This window comes from Lampris incognitus, chromosome 8 (assembly GCF_029633865.1).
Source record: "Lampris incognitus isolate fLamInc1 chromosome 8, fLamInc1.hap2, whole genome shotgun sequence".
NCBI classification, from domain to species: Eukaryota; Metazoa; Chordata; class Actinopteri; order Lampriformes; family Lampridae; genus Lampris; species Lampris incognitus.
In genome coordinates this window covers 47,610,915-47,634,429 of record NC_079218.1, presented here as the reverse complement: position 1 = coordinate 47,634,429, position 23,515 = coordinate 47,610,915, and the positions used below count along the sequence as shown (strand labels likewise).

At 44.8% G+C, this 23,515-nt stretch overlaps 1 protein-coding gene across 1 annotated transcript in view; it reads right to left on the bottom strand.

Annotated features, from left to right (window-relative positions):
• Positions 1–2,101: 2,101 nt before the first annotated feature.
• LOC130116426 (glutamate receptor ionotropic, kainate 1-like) overlaps positions 2,102–23,515 on the bottom strand; it is a 41,715-nt gene continuing 20,301 nt past the window's right edge. Inside the window, exons 8-13 of the mRNA XM_056284337.1 lie at positions 22,968–23,191; positions 21,969–22,087; positions 19,472–19,689; positions 10,977–11,202; positions 6,551–6,801; positions 2,102–2,290 (exon numbers count right to left, since the gene is read on the bottom strand). Of these exons, the coding sequence (XP_056140312.1) occupies positions 2,102–2,290; positions 6,551–6,801; positions 10,977–11,202; positions 19,472–19,689; positions 21,969–22,087; positions 22,968–23,191 (1,227 nt within the window). The remainder of the gene's footprint in view (positions 2,291–6,550; positions 6,802–10,976; positions 11,203–19,471; positions 19,690–21,968; positions 22,088–22,967; positions 23,192–23,515) is intronic.

Here is a 23,515-nt window from a genome sequence, read left to right as displayed (position 1 = left end):
CGGTTCAGATGTGAGCGGAATTGGAGATTCGGTTGTGAGTCGAGCGCACTTGCACACTTTGGTTCTGGAGAGCAAATTTTACAGGTTTTGCTGGAACCTGTCCCACTGTTCTGGGGGGGAGGGGTTCATTTAAATTCCAGGAGCGGTAATGTAAATCATTCAGCGATGCTTCTCGGAAGTGCTCTCCGTACTTCTTACAGACACTCACCCTACTTATTATCCGGCGGTGGTGACAACCGACAGAAATTAATTCCCTCTGAATTTCTGCTGTGTGCGTTTCCATATCTGCCCCTCTAAATGCTGGAGTCCTCACCTCTTTGAGAGTTTACATTTTCAAGAAAACACCCACAAAAACCACAGCACATAAAAAAAAAACCCCAAAACACCAGATTTGTGTTGTGGACCTTCTGGCAGCTGCACCTCTCTCTTAATGAGCTCGGCCGCCCTTCCCAGATTTGGCTTCCCCAAAACATGCAGGCTTCACAAGGGGGTTTGGGAATCAATTGTTAAGACTACGCGTTTCTTACTGGAAGGATGACGCAGGTGTGACGACCGAGGACGCCCTGACTCGCTAGCCCTCGGCTAACGGGTCGGACCCTTTAGTTGGCTGGTTAGCGCAGTCGCCCGTGGTGCGGGCTGTCCGGCTGCCCTCTGAATTTGCTACATCGGTGTCAGAAGCAGGACGGTGAGACCGTGAGGCCGCCGGAAGCGCGTGCGCCCAGAGGCGTGAGGGAGCTGATGTGCTGAAGCGTGGGGACGCGTTTATCGAAACAGGGGGGTAACTACGAATGACTAGACTCACTAGCCCTTGGCTACCGGGTTGGCAAAGTAGCGAATTTCGGGGGCAGCCGGGAACCCACCACAGCCAGGAATCGAACCTGAATAGACCCCACCACAGGCGACTGCGCTACAGTCAACCAAAGGGTCTGACCCCTTAGCCAAGGGCTAGCGAGTCTACACATCCGTGGTCGTTACACTACCCCTGTCCTTCAGGAAGTGCGTCCCCACGCTTCAGCACATCAGCTTCGGTACAGGAGTCTCACTTCTCTGCGTTTCAGCTATTTCTGCGGTCACCATTAGCTGACTGGAGGTCTACTGGAGTTCAAGACCCCAGGCCCTCCAAGTCCCTCACACCCAATATGAACAATTAGATAAACGTGGCCTTGGTAATGATAATGAATTGGTTACGCATAATGAACATGTCTGAGGTGGGATCTTTAGACTGGGGTTGTAAACTGTAAGGGCATGGTGGCGACAATAAGATGAACGGAATCAGACACTTTTTGAAATACTCCCTTCCTCTTGCACGTGTTCCTCCGTAAATCTCACAAGTGTGGTGTGTCTCTTCGAATAAGTGAGAATTTGGTTCTGCCGTTTAATCCCTTCCTTCTTCCCTCTGACGTTCCCCTTTCCTGTATGTCAGCAAACAAGTCTTCATGATGATCTCAGTTATTGTGTATATGTGTTTATTTAGGTTCAGTGTCTGACTTTGAAGGTGTAAAAGAGCGGGCATTTTTCAGGGGGTAACCACTCGGGGTCCTTATCTCCTTCTGCCGGGCTGCCTCGGCGCGCTATTGCGGTGGCAGCCAAAGGGCCTGCGGCCTGCGTGTGCACTCTCACACACACGCCATTACCACAATGTAGACAACAATAAACCATAAAGAGGACAATTTTTCCACAAAAATGCAAAACAAAAAATATGTTTACTTGGAAAATCAGTGCAGCGATTATAACTGTACACCACGGGATCATCTACAAAGTGTGCAGAGTTCACACTGACAGTTGTGTTCGAACGGTAAACGGCGACAGCACTGGGAGAAAGAAGCATTAGAAAACTTGTACAGTTAATCTCAGTTAGCTTTCATTCACGTAGTCATAACACAGATAACATATTTAAAATGTCGTGAATGATGTCGACACAAGGCCAGGACGCTGTAAACTATATCTGCAATGCGTCGTGTTTTAGCCACACACACACAAATCTAACACGTTCGGGCAGGGGTGATGAGGAAACAGCAAATGGTTATCGTACAGTAAGCCCACAAACACAATCGGAGGACTTGCGAGTGTTCAAGCGGCCAGTCTCTGATCTACTTCCCCGTCACTTGCCCGAGCCAAGGCTGGAGGAACCAGAGTCCCCTCCCGCCCTCTCCCTGTTCTGGCTGCGTTCGGGGTGACAGAAGATGCAGGCTGACTCCGCTCTGGCGCGGGGTCGCGACCTCCTCCTGATGGTTTTGCAGCACCGCAGGGAGCTACCCAACTCCGACATGGCGGTGCTTAAAGACACACACTGCGAAAGAGAAGGACAACGGCCCGGTCTTAGACACTGCGCGTGGAAATCAACACAAAGTCTCTCTATGAGCTGCATTTAGCCTCCAATCTCGGGACAACTGGAGGGAGGTGCTAGTGCAGCGACCAGGAAACATACCCACATCCGGCCTCCCACTCTCAGACACGGCCAATTGTGTCTGTAGGGACGCCCGACCAAGCCGGAGGTAACACGGGGATTCGAACCGGTGATCCCCGTGTTGGTAGGCAATGTAATAGACCGCTGCGCTACCCGGACGCCCCAACTGAGCATCGTAAGAATGGAGGATATCAAGACACACCCAATGAAACTTTACATAATAATTCATGAATAAGTATACCTCGGGATGTGACGAGCAGCTAAAGAGCTGGACCGCTGCAAAACACCATGAATCATTAATAAGGCATCAGAGAAACACGTTATCTACAGAAGGATTGAATAATTTCCCTCATTCTGTGAAATCCAATTATACAGACAATGGGTGTAGGACAATAACTTCAGGTCAACATCCTTGTGCGGAGAGGGGGAAATTCATCATATCATTATATTGGTTAAAGTGGGGCGTTTGAAATGAGATGCTGATTTGATTCAGGCGTTAGATTCTTCTGATTAAAACCACGTAATTAAATCCTCATCAGCAGTGATCTTATGTTTTTGTTTTAATCTCTCACGGAGGGGATGCTTTCTGTAAAGTCATTTATCAGGTTATCGTTCTCTGCACAAAAATGATCATCTTTTTATGTGTAGATCCTCAGCCTGGGACTATAGAAAGTCTTCTCTTCACCTTAGGTCTTAAGTCTTAAGTCTTAGGTCTTAGGTCTTAAGTCTTAAGTCTTAGGTCTTAGGTCTTAGGTCTTAGGTCTTAGGTCTTTAGTCTTAGGTCTTAGGTCTTAGGTCTTTAGTCTTAGGTCTTAGGTCTTAGAAGTTAGGATACTTACCTGATGGTAATTCACCTACAGGATCAAAGAGCAAAACTGGAGCAACCTCAGCTGTGGACATGTGCCTCGTTCTATTTGACTAGTTCACACAAATGCTACACAAGGTATTTTTACAGAACAATCAGCTAGTTTACATACTTACCTTATATGAATGACAATAACGATATTAATTTGGGTCTGTTTTAATTTGCAGTGTCACACCACAGACTAATCTCGCCCTCGATTCCTTCGGCTCAGGAAACGAGGCTAAATCCCCGTCTTTGCAATAATGCTTTAATTTTTTTTTCTCTTTTTGTTAAACAGAGTATGTTTATGTGTCTCACACCCGATATAGACAAGATTTCATTACCAAATGACAGGCAGGTGGAGAAGAGCTCGAGAGCCTGTGTTATTCAGAGATCCCATCCGTCATTATTTCTGTTTCACTTGCCTGGAAGTGAGTGGTTACAAATCAATTTAGCCTTAGGAGACACTCGTAATAACTCTGGATCAGCGTCAGGGGCCAGCTTAATCCGAACCACTGTTCCAGCACGAGGAACACAGAGCTCCCCATTCGTCCCAAACCTCTGCCACGCAGGGCGCGGTGATGAGCAGACCCCATTAAAATACTCTGGAGCGAGGCAAACGTAAATTATCTCTGTGGCGAGCTTTCATTTGACTGTCCAAATGGATTTTCACATTAAAAATTTGACAATTCAACACAAATTGTATCTAGTATCGATTCAACTGGCTACCAAGGGATGGGATTATTGACGGTGCCCCCCCCCCATTGTATCCGGCCAATTACCCCACTCTCCCGAGCTGTCCTGCTCCGACCAACCAGAGGAGGCGGTAGTACAGCGACCAGGACACACTCCCACATCCGGCTTCCCACACGCAGACACGGCCAATTGTGTCGCCCGACCAGGCCGGAGGTAACACGGGGATTCGAACCAGCGATCCCCATGTTGGTAGGCAACGGAATAGACCGCTACGCCACCCTGGACGCCCGATTAGGGGCCGGTGTGGGTGCGGGTTTTTGTTCCAACCAAGCAGTTACACACCTGACCCCACTAATCCACCAGTAGAGTCTCTGCTGAGGAAGTTGATTAGGAGACCCAGGTGTGTGACTGCTTGGTTGGAACCAAGACCCGCACCCACACCGGCCCTTCCTGGGTAAGATCGCCCACCCCTGCATCAAAGCAGTAGCTCACCAGCTTTGGGGGTTATCTCATAGGGTTGACACAGGGAAGCTGATTGGTCAAGTATGTACGGCCAAGCTGAGGGACAGGTGGGTTTTGACTCTATTGTTCATCTGCAGATAAGAGAACCACTCTAAACTCATCTAACACAGGTGATCTTCTTCTTCACACCGGAGGCTGAGCGTTAAATGTGAGCTCCATTGTACACGGCTAGTATTTCAAGTCTTGAAGTGAAATATGCTCACCTTGCTTTTTGAAACCAGTTGACACCTTGTGATGTCACACACCTTTGTGACATCGTTCCTTACACCCGCTTATTTTTCTTGTGCCATAAAGCACACCTTAAGCAATGGCAGCCAAAAACAAAAGCCATTTCAGCACAAAGGCACTTTCAGACTTCTGTCTTCATGGCAGGGTATTGTAGGACTTTCATCAGGTAAAATTCATCTTATAGCATAACAAAAGTAAGTGAGCGGGAAGCGGCGGTCACCTATGAAGTGGTCATGACTGCTGTCAGTTTATAGACGTTAAAGTTCAATTAAATACTAAGTCAGGGCTCATTCAGTGTCAAGGTAGGCCTTTGTGACCCAATATTATAATTCACCGGGCTATGAAAATTCAATTTCCGAAACCATCTGAAGAACTGCAGCATGGAATTGCGCTGAATGGCCCTTTAAACCCTCGCCCGGCTCCCCAGTGATGAATTCAACACCGCTGAAAGCAAAGCTATTAACGGTTAGAAAATGTTTATCCTGGAGATTAATGGGATGGACCGAAACCAGCTAATTTGGTTGAACATATGGCTGAAAGTAAAAAAAAAAAAAAAAATGCTCCGCAGTGCAGATGATTACAACCACACAAGGGCCGGATGATTTGCCGGGGAAGCAACATAAGCACCGGGGGTCAAACACTGACGGTGAAGGGTCAAAGGTATCTGGGATTCGCTGAAGCAGGTGCATGTGTGTACATCAAGAAGGGGGTTAAGAAAGGAGTCCCGGCTACAGGTTGTGGACTTGTCTTACGAACCTATGGTCTAGGGCGTGTGTGTGTGTGTTGTCTGGCTACTCTATGTCGTCCCCTAGTAGCCTGCCGCTCTCCAGGTCAGTGGATAAGGAGGTGCCAGAAGAGGAGGTGGAGCCGCGCCGCTGGAAATGATGGGATTGCACCCCATAAAAGAAACAAAAGGCCTGACGCAAGCATGAAACAACAGAGAAGAAAAGAAAAGAATGGTGAGTGAGAATACGTAACATAGGTCAAATCAGACATACAAGCAAATAAATAAATAAAAATGGGTGACATTATGAGCTCCATTAAGCCGGCAAACAATAATATAGTGGAAAGATGACAAACAGAATAATATTCTTCCTTGCTCTCAGAGTCAGATGTCACAGTCTGTTCTATTATCAATCTACCCAATCTATTGGGCATAACGATAACTAATAATTATGCAAAAACAATTAGGCATAATACTGATGTATCATTAATGATAATTACATTTGTGGGGGCATTAGAAGCAGAAAACGGAGAAACACAAGATCTACGAAGAATAGTAAATGACGGCACGTTGAGCTGCCACCCTTACATCTTTTTTTTTTCTAAAATCAAGCTCACATTTAATCCATCTTATTCGGCTCGGGGAGTTCAAAATTTCATCTATTCTATCTTTCAGCATCTGTTGTTGCCAAGGCAACTCAAATGCAAATAAACCTTTGAATAAGAGAACCCCCAACCCCCAAAAGCCCAAGTACCTGCTCAATTAAAACCTTCTATTGTGAGAAAGTGTCTCGTTGAAGAACATCCAAGTGAAAACGGAAACGGAAAAGGGTGGTATGAAAATAAAACATACAGCTATTGCTGTATTTTCTGTATTTCTGTAAAATTAAAATGCATGGAAATAAATCCAATTTTTTGGAAGCTCTAACATTGGTGCACTGAGTCCTCAACAACAATCCAGACCCTCGTCATCTGACCGAGCCCCAGCAAAAATAACAGCGTCTATTATTTCACAACTTCCTCTTCCTATCCATGTAGACCTTCTTGTAGTGAAAACTCCCATCCAGCTGGTGGCGCTCTTTGTCATCCATCGCTCAGCGGTGGAGCAGCAGCCTCTCACTCTCACTCACCTCTTCGATGTCTGCGTTCCTGCGAGCTTTGTAGATGAACTCTCCAATGGCCACGAACACAGAAAGGACTAGGCCGGCAGCGAGGACGATGAAGATTCCACCGATGTTTTCCACCCCCAAAGCGTTGGCCTCCTTGTTGTCCTCCTCCGGGCAGCCATTCCCCCTCCACCACTTCTCCTTCATCATATGTAGCTTCCCTTCCTCCTGAAGCTGAAGGATGGCAATGGTCACTTTGTCCCTGTATGGTGAACCTGATTAGGGAAATGGGATCAGGAATCAGGAATACTTGATTTGTCAATTCATTTGTCATTTCCCCCAGCCCACAGCGGTGCAACACAAAGACAAAAAACACATAACCAAAAACCACAAGAACACATATGTCCAAACTAAAAAAAAAAATTAAAAAAAGAAAGAAAAACAGTCACTGTCCAAGGGAACAAACGCCAGCCAGGATGACTGTCGGAACTGCCGGTCTGCATGGGCTAGCAGTTAGCTTAGCCTGCCCCGCTTCTGCATCCTGTCGGACCGCCCTTGGTCTTTCCTCTTTGGGTGCAGCTCCGGGCAGGGGCTGTGGTCCCTGGGCCCACAGTATGCAGCAGACCAAGCTCTCCCAGCCGATCAAGGGAATGTAAGATAGGCCCCGCTAATGCTACAGTCAACTACGATTGTCGCTCCTCATTTTAGTGCTTAATCCAGTCAGGTTCATACTCAGTCCGGTTATTAATGGGAACAACAACTGGTAATAATGAGTCCTGCTGGCTGAGTCCAGTTTCTATGCAAATGAGCTTGGCTGTGCGTGCATGGAAGGAAACAGGAGTTGACAACTGGTAGTTCATGTGCAGTAATTAACTGCACAATGTTCCTGGAACACTCCATTCCTTTTCAAAACAATGGCGGGGGTGGAAGATGGTTCAGTTTTGAGAGCATTCAGAAGGACAGCAATTAGTAATGTAATTAAAATAAGTTCTTCCAGAGAAGAGGCGAAAACACGTTTTCTCTGGCTTCTCTCGGCAGAAAGAAACAAAAACTGGAGAGCCATATTTGTTGTCATTGGAGATACCGTATTCCATATTTCAAGTGCAAGATCTGGTTCAGAGCAAATATCATGCTTTTAACAACATGCTGACAGCGTTTCAAAAATGATAGCAAGTCCTGCTACTCATTCATACATGTGGGTGTCCCTGGTCTTCTAAATATCTGTGTGTATGGACACAGAACATGAGTGACTCCAGTTAATAACTCAAACAGAGTCCGGTGGTGGTCTGAGGATGGCTTATCTGGGTGTATCTGATATATCGGCATGTTGGGTTTTTTCCTACAACATGATAATTAGTGTTGCTCCCTAACTATCATTGTAACTAACCAATCGTGTTGTTGTGATGTCGCGCCTTTGCAACTCAGGGAAAAGTTGTGGGATTAGGTTGTGGGTTAGCGTGGGGTTAGCTATCGGTTAGTTTAAGGTTAGCTATCGGTTAAGGTTAGGGTCAGGGTCCCCGACGATCCCTAAAAAGTCCTAAAACGTCTTGAATTTGTTAAATTCGAGGTCTCAAAATGTTCTAATATGTCTGCAATTTCAGGAAGGGACTCTTTACATTTATTCCGGGGCAGAATGAATGTGTATATCTATTTGTTTGGTCAGTTTTTTATGTTTTGTTTTATTTTATATTCCACAATAGCCCAACAATTGTTGCAAGCAATGTATAATGCACTTGCGCTAAAAAGCATAAACTAGACCGCCAGTGGGCAATGGAACTGGGAGGCAGTGGCATTAGATGAGGCAGCAAGCGAAAAGAAAATGGGCAAATGTAAATTCAATCTGAAATGGTTGGAGAACGACAAATATCGTGGGTGGGTGGCTTAAACAATCCAGCAATTCTTAGGAGGCACAATGTGAACTTTGTCACAAAACATCCAGGCTGGTGACAATGGTTGTAAAGAACTAGATTTGCAGACTAAATCTGAAAGCACAAGCGCTATGCTATGCTAGCACTGGAGAAGGCACTGTGGCCACAGAGGAGCTACTGTAGCTCAAATTGCTGGAAAAGTTAATGCTGGCTATGACAGACAGGTGTCAGAACACACGGCGCATCGCAGTTTGCTGCGAATGGGGTTGGATATCCACAGACGGGTCAGAGTGCTCATGATGACCCCTGTCCACTGTCGAAAACACCTACAATGGGCACGTGAGCATCAGAACTGGACCATGGTGGAATGGAAGAAGGTGGCCTGGTCTGATGAATCACGGTTTCTTTTACATCGTGTGGACGGCTGGGTGGGTGTGCATCACTGGGAGATGGCACCAGGATGCGCTATGGAAAAAAGGCAAGCCGGCAGAGAGAGCGCGATGCTCTGGGCAAGGTTCTGCTGGGAAACCTTGGGTCCTGGCATTCATGTGGATGTTACTTGGGCACACACCACCTACCTAAACATTGTTGCAGACCAGGTACACCCCTCCATGGCAACGGTATTCTCTGATGGCAGTGGCCTCTTTCAGCAGGATAATGTTCCCTGCCACACTGCAAAAATAGTTCAGGAATGTTTTCGGAACATGACCAAGAGTTCAAGGTGTTGCCTTGGCCTCCAAATTCTCCAGATCTCAATCCGATCAAGCATCTGTGGGATGTGCTGGAAAAATAAGTCCGATCCGTGGAGGACCAACCTCACAATTTACAGGACTTAAAGGATCTGCTGCTAATGTCTCGGTGCCAGATACCAGAGGACACTTTCAGAGGTCTTGTGGAGCCCATGCCTCGATGGGTCGGAACTGTTTTGGGACCTTAAACAATATTAGGTAGGTGGCTTTAATGTTTTGGCTGATCAGTATAGTATCCATTGTCGACCAGGGTCAAAGAAACATCAGATTGTTTGTACCAGAGAGGGTCTGAAAAAGAAATTCACTTACATTTGGTTTAGATTGTCAAGCTTTGACCTGTCGCCATAGTGCCCTCTTATGTGTATTTGACACTATTGTTTTCTATTTGACTTGGTCTTCCTCCATAGTTTTATTTTCATTAACAAAAAGACTGTTTTCAGCTAATTTGCACAAAAAAATGATTTTATATAAAAAACTCAACAGCAGTGTATACTGTATATTGTATTGTTTTCTTTTATTGTATTGTTGCTTTTATGCTATGGACCGGCCGTGTGGCTGAAATAAAGGTTATTATTATTATTATTATTATTATCATGTCTAGTTTGTTGATTTTGTATTTGCCATGGAAATTGTATTATTTTTTCCCCTTAGAGGTATTAAAAGGGTCTTAAAAGTCAATAATTTTGTCCTCTAAAAGTGTGCAGATACCCTGGTTAGGTTAGGGTTACTTTGAGGTTGAGGTTATGTTAGGTTAGCTTTGGTATTTTTCCAGTCTTTTTCGCCCGTGTCGCAAAGGCACGACATCACAACCTGACTGGTCCATTGCAATGATGGTAGTGCAGCAACATTAATTATGATGTCGTGGGAAGAACACCAACACAGCAATATCAGATCGTGCGACTGAGGACACCTCCAACTCCTCCCACTTTGGTTGTTTCACTGTCAGTCAACTGATGACACTCTGGTCATTTAGTTAAGGTGAGTGGCTAAGGTTAGGGTGATGGTTGGTGGCAGAAGGTGTTAGAGGAGGCCAGGAGTTAGAGGATATAGGGAGGAGTTAGATGATATGGGGAGGAGTTAGAGGATATAGGGAGGAGTTAGATGATATGGGGAGGAGGTGGAGGATATAGGGAGGAGTTAGATGATATGGGGAGGAGTTGGGTTATATGGGGAGGAGTTGGGCTATATGGGGAGGAGTTAGAGGATATGGGGAGGGGTTAGAGGATATGGGGAGGAGTTGGAGGAGTTGGAGGACATGGGGAAGAGCTGGTGGTGTCCTCAGTTGCGCTCTAACAGGCAAACGTGGCACTGCCATCTCGTTATTCACCATGTTTAGATGTTGGATGGCGGTGCTCCAGTAGACTGAAGACATTTTCTGTCTGAAATGTCCAGTCTCAACTTGTCTGGGTTATATAAACCTGCACTTTGAGTTGGAAAGTTTGAGAGAGCTTTCACCATCCATGTCAAACTCCTCGAGAAGCACATCAAGTAGTTGGTGTTCGAGAATAAAGTTCAAGTGCTCCAACATACTAACTGTATCTCTGAAACAGCGACGGCCTCTTAGTATTCTGTACGTGTATTCAATGTCACAAGATGGTGGTTTGACCAACCATTCAGATAGGCTTATCTAAAACAGATGTGGCACTTTTAAACACCTCTGCTTCACCCATTTAGTTCTGCTGAAATAGAAAGGGGATTAGGTTTTTGGAGCATTTGATTGGTCTCGCCACAACCAGTCCTAAATAGTATCTCCAAATAATTTCACCATGCCTTTTGACACCACACAGCAGAGAGGTGGGCGGAGTCAACCCCACAGAGCGTCGTTCGTCTTACCAATAGGGGTTCCCACCCCGTAGCCCTTGGAGTCGATGAGGCCTCCTATCTGCGTGAGGTTGCAGTTCCTCTGGCTGATGTACTCTATGCTGGTGGACTCCATCAGCATGGCGTAGTCTGTGGTCAGGACGCGGGTGATGCCTTCCCTATTGTTCTTGACCAGCGCCGTGTTTTTTCTGCTGCTCATGAACGCCCACATCTTCTCGTAGGTGGAGATCTTGGATTTCTGGCAAGGCGGTGACAAGAGTTACGCAGAAGCTGAGGAAGTGTCCACATCTGCATTGGGTAATAACAGGAGCCCTTTACTGCAATTCTAAATGCTGTCTAAATGTGAGTTTGAAGGCTGTGTGTGTCTGTGTGTGTGTGTCTGTGTGTGTGTGCGACTTCATCTCTGTCTCTGTGCATGTGTGGTTGTGTTTCTTCTCGCTCAGTGGGGGAAAATGGGGCAGCTGTGTTCTAAATCTCCTCCAGCTGATTCAATTTGTTCTGGCCATCAACACAGCCTTTTGCTCTTCATCCAGGCAGTCGTAATCACAGGCTGCAATCTGTGAGGATAAAGCCCCGCCTGGATCACCCCTGCTGGGCCACCGCGATGAGGGGAGAGCGGGCAGCAGCGGGGGGGAAGAACAGGAAGTCGTGGCGGCGTTACGCTGATATGTTACATAACGTAATCTGAGGCACGGAGGAAGCGCTCAATTTGGGGGCCCGAACAAAAAGACAAGTGCACAACCTTGACATCTACTGCTTCCCCGTCATGCAGCATAGCTCTCTCTCTCTCTCGCTCGCTCGCTCGCTCGCTCACTCTGCCTCCACGTGCCCTTGTATGCATGGCAACCTTGGTGCCTCGGCACCTCTTCCTATCTCTCTCTCGGTCTCCGATAAACACAAAGGTGCCCCTTATCACGGAGGCGCTGGGTTTTCAAAGTCGCCGTGCCGCAAAGAGCAGCGAAACCATTCAATAAAGCAACTTTCGTTTGCGGTTTAAATTCCTGCCTAGGAGCGATGACACGCTATCGGCCAACTTGTATCACGTCGGCGAAATGTTCACCTTTTAAAACATATTCACAGCCCGAAATGAGATATAGCCTTTATGTTCGTTGCATTTTCCTCTCACATCCTTATCTATGACTCCTCTTATATCACCTTTTATCGTTTCTTTGTTTCTTTCTTTCAATTAAAACTATTTTGTGGCCTCCCCTTTTGCATGGCAATGCCAAGTTGGCCAAGTTACAGGACGGTGGCGGGAACAAGTTTGATAAGGAAGCCCAGTGGGTTTTTATTGTACCGGATGCGGCACTGACTCTGATTTTAATCGGAAAGCAAGGCAACTGTGGTGGAAAACAAACAACGATGAACACCATGTTTTGCCAATTTGCCGTTCTACTCAGATGAGTGGTTTTGGGGGCACACCGCTGAATTTGTTAAGAGAGATGTGTAACACTGCTCAGACGGATGTGTTTCCAGAGTTGGTTTGGTGACATCTCAGCGTGGATGTACTTAATTACAAAACCACAGCATTTATTATTTATTATTCGAACGGCTTATCCTGCTCTCAGGGTCGCAGGGATGCTGGGGTCTACCCCAGCAGTCATTGGGCGGTAGGCGGGGAGACACCCTGGACAGGCCGCCAGGCCATCACACAGGGCCCACACACACACATATTCACACCTAGGGACAATTTAGTATGACCAATTCACCTGACCTACATGTCTTTTGACTGGGGGAGGAACCGGAGACATGGGGAGAACACGCAAACTCCACTCAGAGGACGACCCGGGACGACCCCTAAGGTTGGACTACCCCGGGGCTCGAACCCAGGACCTTCTTGCTGTGAGGTGACCGTGCTAACCACTGTGCCACCCCTGCTTGAGCTAATTTAATTAAAAAGGAATCAAAATTAAGATACACACACAGACAGCTGTGAATTACAGACAGTAAGATCCCAGTGAACGTTTCTAAGTCCATTGGCCATCAGGTCAGGACATTGAAACACAGGCCAAAACACTAAAAATAAAAGTGGGAACAGTGATTTTGGCTCCGTTGTTTAGACAGGTTTCAAATGCAGGGCTATTGAGCTAGCTTAAATGTAGGATGATCTAAATAATCTATTTGAGTATTTTAATGTTTTACCCTTATTGTTATGTCTAAAACAAAGCGTACTCGATTCAAAATCAGTCAAAAAGGATCCTGCCACTGAGCCAGTTAGTGTCACCCAACTGCTGTGCTCCAAGCTGCAAAGGTAATTCTTCAGGGCAGAGGACCTTGCCCAAGATGTTCACTAAAAGAGCAAGAACAGGCTCACAATGCTACAAGAGGAGTCTAGAGAGCCTTAGCCACAGTTTCAGTCATGGATTTGCGTTTCTAACCCTGAGCAGCACTCTCGTGCTGTAATCCTATGAGGAAAGAGTTGTTGCAGGATGACAACAGTGGAGGCATGGGAGAGTCGGAGAGATGTGCGAAAGAGAAAATGCAAAAATGATCCATCGCTGTGCTAGCTGACTGCACTGGGTTTGTCTTTTCATAATCGAAGGGCTTTCACACTTACACTTGCTTTCATTACATACATTTTACGAATATGGGTGAGTCATGGTACTGATCCCAGACCCTTCACCAAAAGTGAGGTCGAGGAGGAGATTATTTCCATTGTTCTAAAATTAGTTATTAGTGCACATGTAGAAACAGCAATGTGGGTGAAGGAGGGATCGCCCATTTGGTGGGGCACATTGTGAGCAACGTCTTTAGCGAGAGAGACCGGCCGCAAAACTTCAAGAAGCGTCAGACAACTTTTAAATTTAAGATCAGAAGGAAAGAAACACGATTTCACAGTTGAGAAAATGAAGTTATATTCATATAGTCTCCAGTCTAGGCTGATATTAAAATTAACTGCTCCATTCACTGGTCCGGTGTTTTCATTACACGCTGCAGCGAGCCTTTAGGCAAATTTCTTGTAATAAATATGCTTGTTTTTCACATCTCTTTGGTTTTTTTCCCCCCCAATATTTTCCTCTCCCAAATATCAAGAAATATGCTTGCTCCTCATGGTCCAGGACTGCAGCCATGCACGCCGTGCTTCTTTTATTGTTAGCTGACAATTCAAAGAAGAGCTTTTTATTTCTTTATTGTTGTTAAGTGGGCAGTCTTATCCAGAAAGGGCCAGTGTGGGTGCAGGTTTCTGTTCCAACCAAGCAGTTACACACCTGATCCCACTAATCAATTGGTAGAGTCTTTGCTGAGGAACTTGATTAGGAGACCCAGGTTTGTAACTGCTTGGTTGGAACAAAGACCTGCACCCACACCAGCCCTTTCTGGATAAGACTGCCCAGATACTATGACATCCAGATGCATTCAGTAGCTTTCACACTAGCACTGCGTGCATTCCATCGCGTAAAAGAAAGGGGATCACTGTTTCCCTTGGTTTTGAAGCCAACAGCCATATACTTTGACCTGAGAAGAAGAACAGAAATTTTGGCAGACATACCACAATACAAGAGCTGTGCTTTGTTGGTTATGTCAGTGGTCTCATCACTTGTACGGACATGAAAGGGGCCGCATTTACCACATCTTGAATGTTCTGTTGAAGAGTGTCACTAACTGTTAAGACAAGGTCGTTTTGAACACGGTTCGATGTTCCGGAAAACACCGAGGAAACTTCAAGATGTGTCGCCAACCGCTGGTCTTTCTCCGCAATGTGGTTTAAGAGCTCAACATAGTTTCCCCGGTTTGATGAGCTGGTGCTTTCTTTGTTTCCCCTGAAGGCCAATTCCAGTTTCCCTACGTGGCAAGTAGCTTTTATCAAGTCCTTCAGAATCTCACGATTTTCCCTCACCTTCGTCTTGTGTGCAGAGACTTGCTGTTCGTTAGCCTCTTTAAAGCTGGGTTGATCGGAGTGCAGTTTCCAAAGGCTTTCAATGCTATTTGATGTTGACTGCGTGAACTGGGCCGCTCGTGCTTGACTAGCGCTGCCGGCAGGTTGTTCAGGTCACAGTAGCCGGCACCTACCCACCCATGCATTGCCCCGCTCTCTGGAAAACAGCAAACAAGGGAAGCAGTACAGCCTGTTGGTGGTAGCATCGGAGCCGCATATCCACTCTTTCCTTATGCACCACTCCAGCTGGAATGATCGAATGATTTTCTGTCCTTTATGCTGGTGGAGGTCAGGGAGAACTGGTATGTAGGCCTTCCTCTTTTGATGACAAGTAATTTTTGCTAGTAACCCGGTTTATTAAAAGTCTGAAGACGTATGATGGCCGACATTACTGATTTCGCTCTGAAGTGTAGCTTAGCTGCTCAAATTCAAATGAGCTAGCTTGCTTTATCGATGGCACAAATATCTATGACATTGTAGCAGTTTAGCACCTTGATGGCTCTGATTGGCTCACACTCTCGCCATAAGCAGTGCCTTTCCTCGTCCGTTGATTGATTTCGCCTTAAGCTACACAATACACATGCACAAACTCCGGAATTCACAACGCTAAAGGCAATCCTGAAAAAAACAGAGCCTACCCTTCCCATTGAAAAAGTAGGCGAGCTATGACGTTAGATGTTTAAGGACTTAAAAAGGACAAGGTCACAAAAATATCATTAAAAATATGTTATAACAAAGCATACTTGTAACTAGAGTGAGATTTTAATATGTTATTATAAATTTGTTGTATGATTATTTTGATTAAATCACCACAGGGTAGGCACTGCCTACCCTGCCTACCCTGATCGCACGTGTATGCACCACACCATTCACATATGTGGAAGAAGATACAAGAAAAAACATTAGCCACACATCGGTGTGAGAGAAGGATATAACATTGATATAGGATAAAAAAATATATGGATTTACAAGATATGTGAAAAAATGAGATGAGGGGGATGCCAAGCAGCATCCAGGTGGCAACCAGCATCACCATGGAAACCTGGGAGGACAGACTACAAGTGCACACAAGGGAGACTCAAATCACACCATTCAAATGCACAGGGGAACAGAAAGGGGAAGAAATCACTCAGAGAGAAAGAAAACAGGTCTGAGTGAAGAGAACAGTTTGCAGTAGTCAATAATACTCTATAATACCACTGGCAGAACAGTGCTTGGTAAATTCATTGAGACAGAAACCGACCCACCATGCAGTCCAGCTTGTGAAGTACTCAATTTAAAGACAACTAATCATAGGTTAAGGCAAAAAGATAAGTTTTAAGTTTGGATTTAAAGGACTCAACGGGCTCTGAGTATCTGACGGCAGCAGGCAGGTTATTCCACAAGATCGGGGCCCGATAGGAAAAGGCCCTGCCACCAGCTGACTTCTTTTTAACTTTGGATACACACAGGAGCCCTGTATTTTGAGAGCTGAGAACTCGAGATGGAATGTACGGTTTAAGGAGATCAGACAGGTATGATGGCGAAAGCCCATTTAGGATTTTATAAGTCAACAGAAGGACCTTAAAGTCTGAATTAGTGTAATACGGTCAAATTTTCTAGTTGCAGCATTTTGAACCATCTGAAGACTTTAAGTATTAGCATGTGGCAGACCCGAAAACATACATTACAGTAATTAAGTGTGGATGAAACAAATGCATGTATTAGAGTCTCTGCATCAGCCATAGACAGGAAAGAACAAATTTTAGCTATGTTACGTTAGTGGGGAAAAAAAGCAGTCTTGGTGATTTCTTTAATGTGCTTATCAAAGGAAAGGTTGGGATCAAACGTAACACCAATATTTTTGGTTGCCACACTTTGTGAAATCGCAGAGTCATCAATTGTTATTGGTACTTCATCAAATTGGTGTCTGTGTCTAGATGGCACAACAGCCAGCATCCCAGTTTTATCTGAATTTAAAAGCAGGAAATTTAGTGAGATTTAATTTTTCACAGCAGCCAAGCAGGCCTCTAAATTAGCCATTTCAGTACAATCATAAGCCCCTATAGCCAAATACAGCTGAGTATGAACCACATTGCAATGGAAATTTATTCCATGACCTGTCCAGGGTGTCTCCCCGCCTGCCGCCCAATGATTGCTGGGATAGGCTCCAGCATCCCGCAGCCCTGAGAGCAGGATAAGCGGTTTGGATAATGAATGGATGGATGGACTGTGTATTATTTGGCCAAGAGGTGAAATATAAAGAGAGACAGGTAGAAGGCCAAGAACTGAGCCCTGAGGTACGCCATATTTAACGTCAGAGAATTCTGATGTAATGTTATTATAGCAGACACAATGTGTTCTTCCAGATAAGTAGGACTGAAGCTAAGAGAGAGCTAAGCAAGCCAGAGATGACAAAATTACATTTATTCCAATAGTATACAGTGATCAACGGTGTCAAAGGCTGCACTGAGGTCCAGTAGTAGAGGCACAGAGTGGAATCAGAGTTCATAGCCAGTAGAAGATCGTTCACCAGTGACAGGCCCTGAAAGCTGACTGAAAAGGTTCATTAAGTTTTCTTCTAGCTCGAAAGTTGTTGATACAATAATCTCTCTAGTACTTTAGAAAGGAATGGAAGATTAGAGACCGGTCAATAGTTATTAAGAGACCCAGGATTGAAGTGCTTTTTTTGAGTAGAAGGTTTAACCACAACTGTCTTAAAACTGCTGGGAACAGTGCCAGTAGTAAGTGATAAATTAACAATGTAATGCATTGTAGGTCCCAGGAAAGACTAGAGGTCTTCAAAATGTTTTGCTGGTAAAGGGTCAAGTGGGCAAGTAGTTGGTTTCGAAGCTGACACGAATTTAGTCAAAGTATCAGGAGAGATAGTCTCAACAGCTGTAATAACATAGACTATCAGTGACTCATTGTATAGATATGAATTTGGTAAGACAGAATCTGCAGGAGTAGCTGGAGTTGAAGAAATAATTTCTTTTTATGATTTCATCAACCTTATTGCAGAAAAAGTCTAGAAACTCATGGGCTGTGAATAGTGATCAGCTAATAGATGGCTACTTTTTTGTAAATTTAGATAGTGTCAAAGAGAAATCTTGGGATTATGTTTATTAATACTGTTTAAGCGAGAGAGATATGTTGTTTTTGCAGAGGCTAAAGCACACTTGTATTTCAATAAACACTCGTGCCAAGACAGGTAAAAAAACTTTAGGTCTCTTTATTCGCCTAGCTCTGGTAGTGAGAGGTGCAACTGAATCGAGGAGACTGGAGAGGGCCACTAGTGAAATTTTCAACAGAGTCTCTCCCTACAGTGAAATGAGCCAAGACTTCACACAGCTGCTGGTGAAATGCAGCTATAGTGGACGGACCAATGTGGCGAGTGGCAATTACATCTGTGCCGACATTAACAGGGCAGGCCAATGATGGTCGATAAACTTGATGATGTGTCTGCCCTCATAAAGACACTAACGCATTTTGTGTAGGAAAAAAATAAGGCTGTGAAACTTGGTAAATCCAATGTTTCTGGTGTCTGTTCAGCATCTAAAATTAATATAAATAATCACAGAATTTGTCATGAAAGCAAACAGTCCTCCATTGCCTAGAAATACTCTAGATAATAAAAAGAAATCCATACTATCCATATCATATTAACCATAATAGCTCATGTGAAGAGATAGCGTTTAGAGTGAATTTCACAATAAAAGTCCATCAAAACTGTATGAGTAATTCTGCTGTATCTAATTATACTGTATGAACATAGTTGTGTCCATTTGTCTACATGTTCCTCCTCTTAAAATCTTTATATAATTGACCAGCAACTTGTAAAAAGTGCCTGAAGTGGCACGGGTCACTTAATCACTTAAAATTGAATGTAAAGTCCTTTCAAATCAGTTTTACGTTGCTAGTGATTTGTGATTTGTTATATATTGCAGCTCAGTGTGCAGCAGTCAGCTGATGCTAGCTCCCTTAAAGCTAGGATAGGTAGGCAGATTATTTTTTTTATTTATTTTTTTGCGTCATTGGGCATAAATTCCTTAATAATGTTTCAGTATATTGTAATTCAAGTCGTCTGAGAGACAATTAGACATCTACGCCACCTCTTGACTCTATTCAGGCCTTGGGAAATCTAGCCCGGGACAGAAGATTTCAGCCAATCACGGGTCATTTCCTATTGGCTGTTCTAGATCCATGTGTATGCAATAAATTTGCATCCACCTTGCCCCACCGGTAAGTTGTGGGTGTAACCCTAATCCTAAAAATCAACAACACCAACTCAAAATGCTTCGCATGAACAATAGTAGTGTAATTAAGAAATTCACTGAAAAGTTTTTTTACATGGACAGATTATCAACTATGATACAAGTTTCACGAGTCTAAGCTTTGCACTGGAACGTTCATGTTACCTACTGCAGCTTTAATACTGAACCAATTCTGCCGCCCATCTTTGTTTGGCTGCTAACAAAAATAAGGCTTAGTTTAAAAAATACCAGAGATTTCCTTTTAACGTTGCCTTCATTGGATTTCTGAGATTTGCCCCTGTTTAAACCCAGCTACTCTGATTTACGCCAGGTCATGTTGACCGTATGCTTGTTAAGATTACCCTGTGCGAGGCAACAAACCGGCCCGACTCATCTACCTTAAAAAAGGTCATGGTGGATCCGTCCCTCACAGCGCCGTACTCAATCCGGGTCTGTTTTGCCAGGTCATCGGCTGAATCGATGGGCGCGTCCATTCGTTCCACGGTGAGAAAGGCAGCCAAGTTGGCCGTGTAGGACGAGATGATAATCAGAGTGAAGAACCACCAGATCCCCCCGACAATACGAGTGGACAAAGCCTTAGGCATCAGCTCCGAGCCTGGACACACACACACACATAGCAATGGGGGACATAAGGTTATATTGATAGATGTGGAGAGAGAGAGAGAGAGAGAGAGAGAGAGAGAGAGAGAGAGAGAGAGAGAGAGAGAGAGAGAGAGAGAGAGAGAGAGAGAGAGAGAGAGAGAGAGAGAGAGAGAGAGACAGAGAGAGAGAGAGAGAGAGAGAGAGAGAGATGATAGATAGATAATAAGAAAGAGATGATGGGGGAAAAAAGATACACTATTGTAAGGAGTGAGCTAAGATTGGAATATAGTGGCTTTGAAGTAGACTTTCAGGTTCATATTACGGTATGGATTTTATATTTTACTCCAGCGGTGGATGGCAATTATGATATTGAGATAAAGCTAAGAAGAGTGGTACAGCCAGAATGATAATAATTATAGTGTGTGTGTGTGTGTGTGTGTGAACTGATGAAAATCATCTGAGCCACATGAAACACACCAATCGAAACAGGTTTATCTCAATAAGAAGATTTCCACCCCATTTCATTCAGATTTTTATCTCAGACCTGAATGATAAATCGAGAACCTTTTTATGTTTTTTATGTAATTACTCCGCTTTCTTGGCACTCTTTTAGTTTTATTCTAAAACACAGCGTGGGTCCGTCATAAGAGCAAATGTGAAATTTAAACAAAAAAATCAAACAAAAGAAGACGGATTAAAACAAGAATTAAGCGTGACAGTTTTTGTCTTGATGCATGCTCAATAATCCAGGTAAGAAAATCAAAGAAGGTTGAATCAGTTCATCTGGATACAATGTTTACTGACAGATGAATCGGTTCATCTGGATACAATGTTTACTGACAGATGAATCGGTTCATCTGGATACAATGTTTACTGACAGATGAATCGGTTCATCTGGATACAATGTTTACTGACAGATGAATCGGTTCATCTGGATACAATGTTTATTGAGAGATGAATCGGATCATTGGGATATAACGTTTATTGACAGATAGATTGTATCCAGTTCATCTGGATACAGTGTGTATTGAAAGATAGATTGTATCCAGTTCATCTGGATACAATGTTTACTGACAGATGAATCGGTTCATTGGGATATAACGTTTATTGACAGATAGACTGTATCCAGTTCATCTGGATACAGTGTGTATTGACAGATAGATTGTATCCAGTTCATCTGGATACAATGTTTACTGACAGATGAATCGGTTCATTGGGATATAACGTTTATTGACAGATAGATTGTATCCAGTTCATCTGGATACAATGTGTATTGAAAGATAGATTGTATCCAGTTCATCTGGATACAATGTTTATTGAAAGATAGATTGTATCCAGTTCATCTGGATACAATGTGTATTGGCAAACACTATCTGTCAATAAACACTGTATCCAGATGAACTGATTCATCTGTCAATAAACATTGTATCCAGATGAACTGATTCAACCTTCTTTCAAGCATGAAAAGTTATTTCTGACTCCTGAAACAAACACAAAAAATGAGAGGGGAAGCAAGACAAGTGAAAATGCAGAAAGTGGAGAAGCACAGCATGCTGAAAAACACCATCCTCTAGAGGTGAGGAGAAAAGATGAGATAAAATGAAAAGACACATACCACATTTACGTTTTGGGTTACAATACCATGTTTCTGGAAAATTTGTTCCCATTTTTTAAACATTTGCTCTTTTTGGTGAGGGGTGAAAGACAGAATCTGGAGGGTTGGTGTAACCGCCATGTATCCAAGGTAGTGTTTACTGTCTGACACGCATCCCACAGACTGCTGAAGGCCAGTGTAAACTCCTCAACATACACATGCATCACAGAGCAAGGACATGTACACAAAACATGTACGTACACAATCACACACACACACAAACATACATATGAACACATATAAATGACGATCAGACATCCATGTAGACTGCATAAACCAGGACCCTGTGGAGTCTGCTGGACTGTAGCACGGAAAAGTGAATAGTCATGTAGGTGTTTTGAAATAAGGGCAAAGAAAATGACATGGGGATTATAGGAAGGAGATGGTTTAATTTAGAAATCACGGGCAACATGGAGAACAGAAAAGCTCTCATCCTGAGTGGAGAAGGTGTTAACGGACAATCATGGTAGGTGGAAGGCGGACATTGTGTGGTGAGAGTTGAAAAGCTCAGCTCAGGGTTTACACTATCAGCAGCCTCTACTGCCGTACAGGCAGTTCGCTAGACGGCCCTACAGGGAGGGCCTGGCGGCCTATGCTGCCTGTGGGATGGGCGACACTTTGAACTGTGACCTATATACCTTGCCGCATGAGAGCTCCAACGCCAAACCAGAAACTATTGAGTAAAGTGAAATTGTTCTCTATCAAAGTGGAGGACGGGTTGCATGGGTGTGGGTTGTACCACTCGTACGGGGTAAACCTGAGGAAGAACAGAAGAAGAGGGGGAAGAGGGGAGAGAGAAAGGACATTGTTAATAGCAGGGCAAAGTACGATGAGCTAAAGCTGTGTATGTTTGTTCTACGTATCCACATGTATACAGTCGGCTGGTGGTAAATTCAAACAGTAGTCCTCATCTGAGGGGGGACCGTGTCTTATAAATATGAATTACGAAACAACGATCAAATTTGATTTACCATATGATACTTTGTGTCGGCCATTTTCTCCTCACTCATCTCCAGACCTTTTTTGGGGGGGGGGGATTTTTACCGACCCTTTTCTCCCCAATTGTATCCAGCCAAGTACCCTACTCTCAGAGCTGTCCCGGTCACTGCTCCACCCCCTCTGCTGATCCGGGGAGGGCTGCAGACCACCACATGCCTCCTCCGATACACTGGGTTTCACCTGACAGTGAGGGGTTTCGCCGGGGGGACGTAGCGCGTGGGAGGATCACGCTATTCCCCACCAGTTCCCCCTCCCCGAACAGGTGCCCCGGCTGACCAGAGGAGGCGCTAGTGCAACGACCAGGACGCATACCCACATCCGGCTTCCCACCCGCAGACACGGCCAATTGTGTCTGTAGGGACGCCCGACCAAGCCGGAGGTAACACGGGGATTTGAACCGCCGATCCCCATGTTGGTAGGCAATGGAGTCGACCGCTACGCTACCTGGATGCCCCCCATCTCCAGACCTTTTTGCATCTAGTGGCAAAGCTGAAGGGCAACAAGTTCTGTCTGTATTTGGTATATCAAGGTGTCTCTAGGTTTGTGTCCTATACCCTGAACCCCCACCCCCCTCCATACACCTAATTCCTTCAACCTTGTCATACATTTTCCCATCATCATCCAGTCTCTCCCCTCACCTGGCAATGACAAACAGCACACAGCTGACTCCAGTGCAGGCCAGCAGCACATACATCCAGATATCTGGGGACAGGGGGTTAAGGAAGGAGAAGACACCCGGGTTGGTGCCGTTGGGCTTCCGGTACAGGATGCTGATGCCAAGAGTCATGAAGGGCTTGGAGAAGTCGATCACCTTCTCCCTGACATAGGTGATGGTCAATGGAGCCACAGCCAGGTCTGCTATCTGCAAGAGCCAAAGAGTGGAAGATGAATATGCATTAGGTGAGACGGAGGAGGGGAAAATCACTTTGGGTGGTGCACGTTAAACATGAGGCTTTCATTTTGGTTTCAATTCTATCTGTCTCCTCCTTTCTTTCTTTTTGGAGATGTTTTCCCCCCTTTTCTCCCCAACTGTACCCGGCCAATTACTCCACTCTTCCGAGCCGTCCCGGTCTCTGCTCCACCTACTCTGTCGATCCGGGGGGGGGGGGGGGCTGCAGACTACCACATGCCTCCTCCATACATGTGGAGTCACCAGCCACTTCTTTTCCCCTGACAGTGAGGAGTT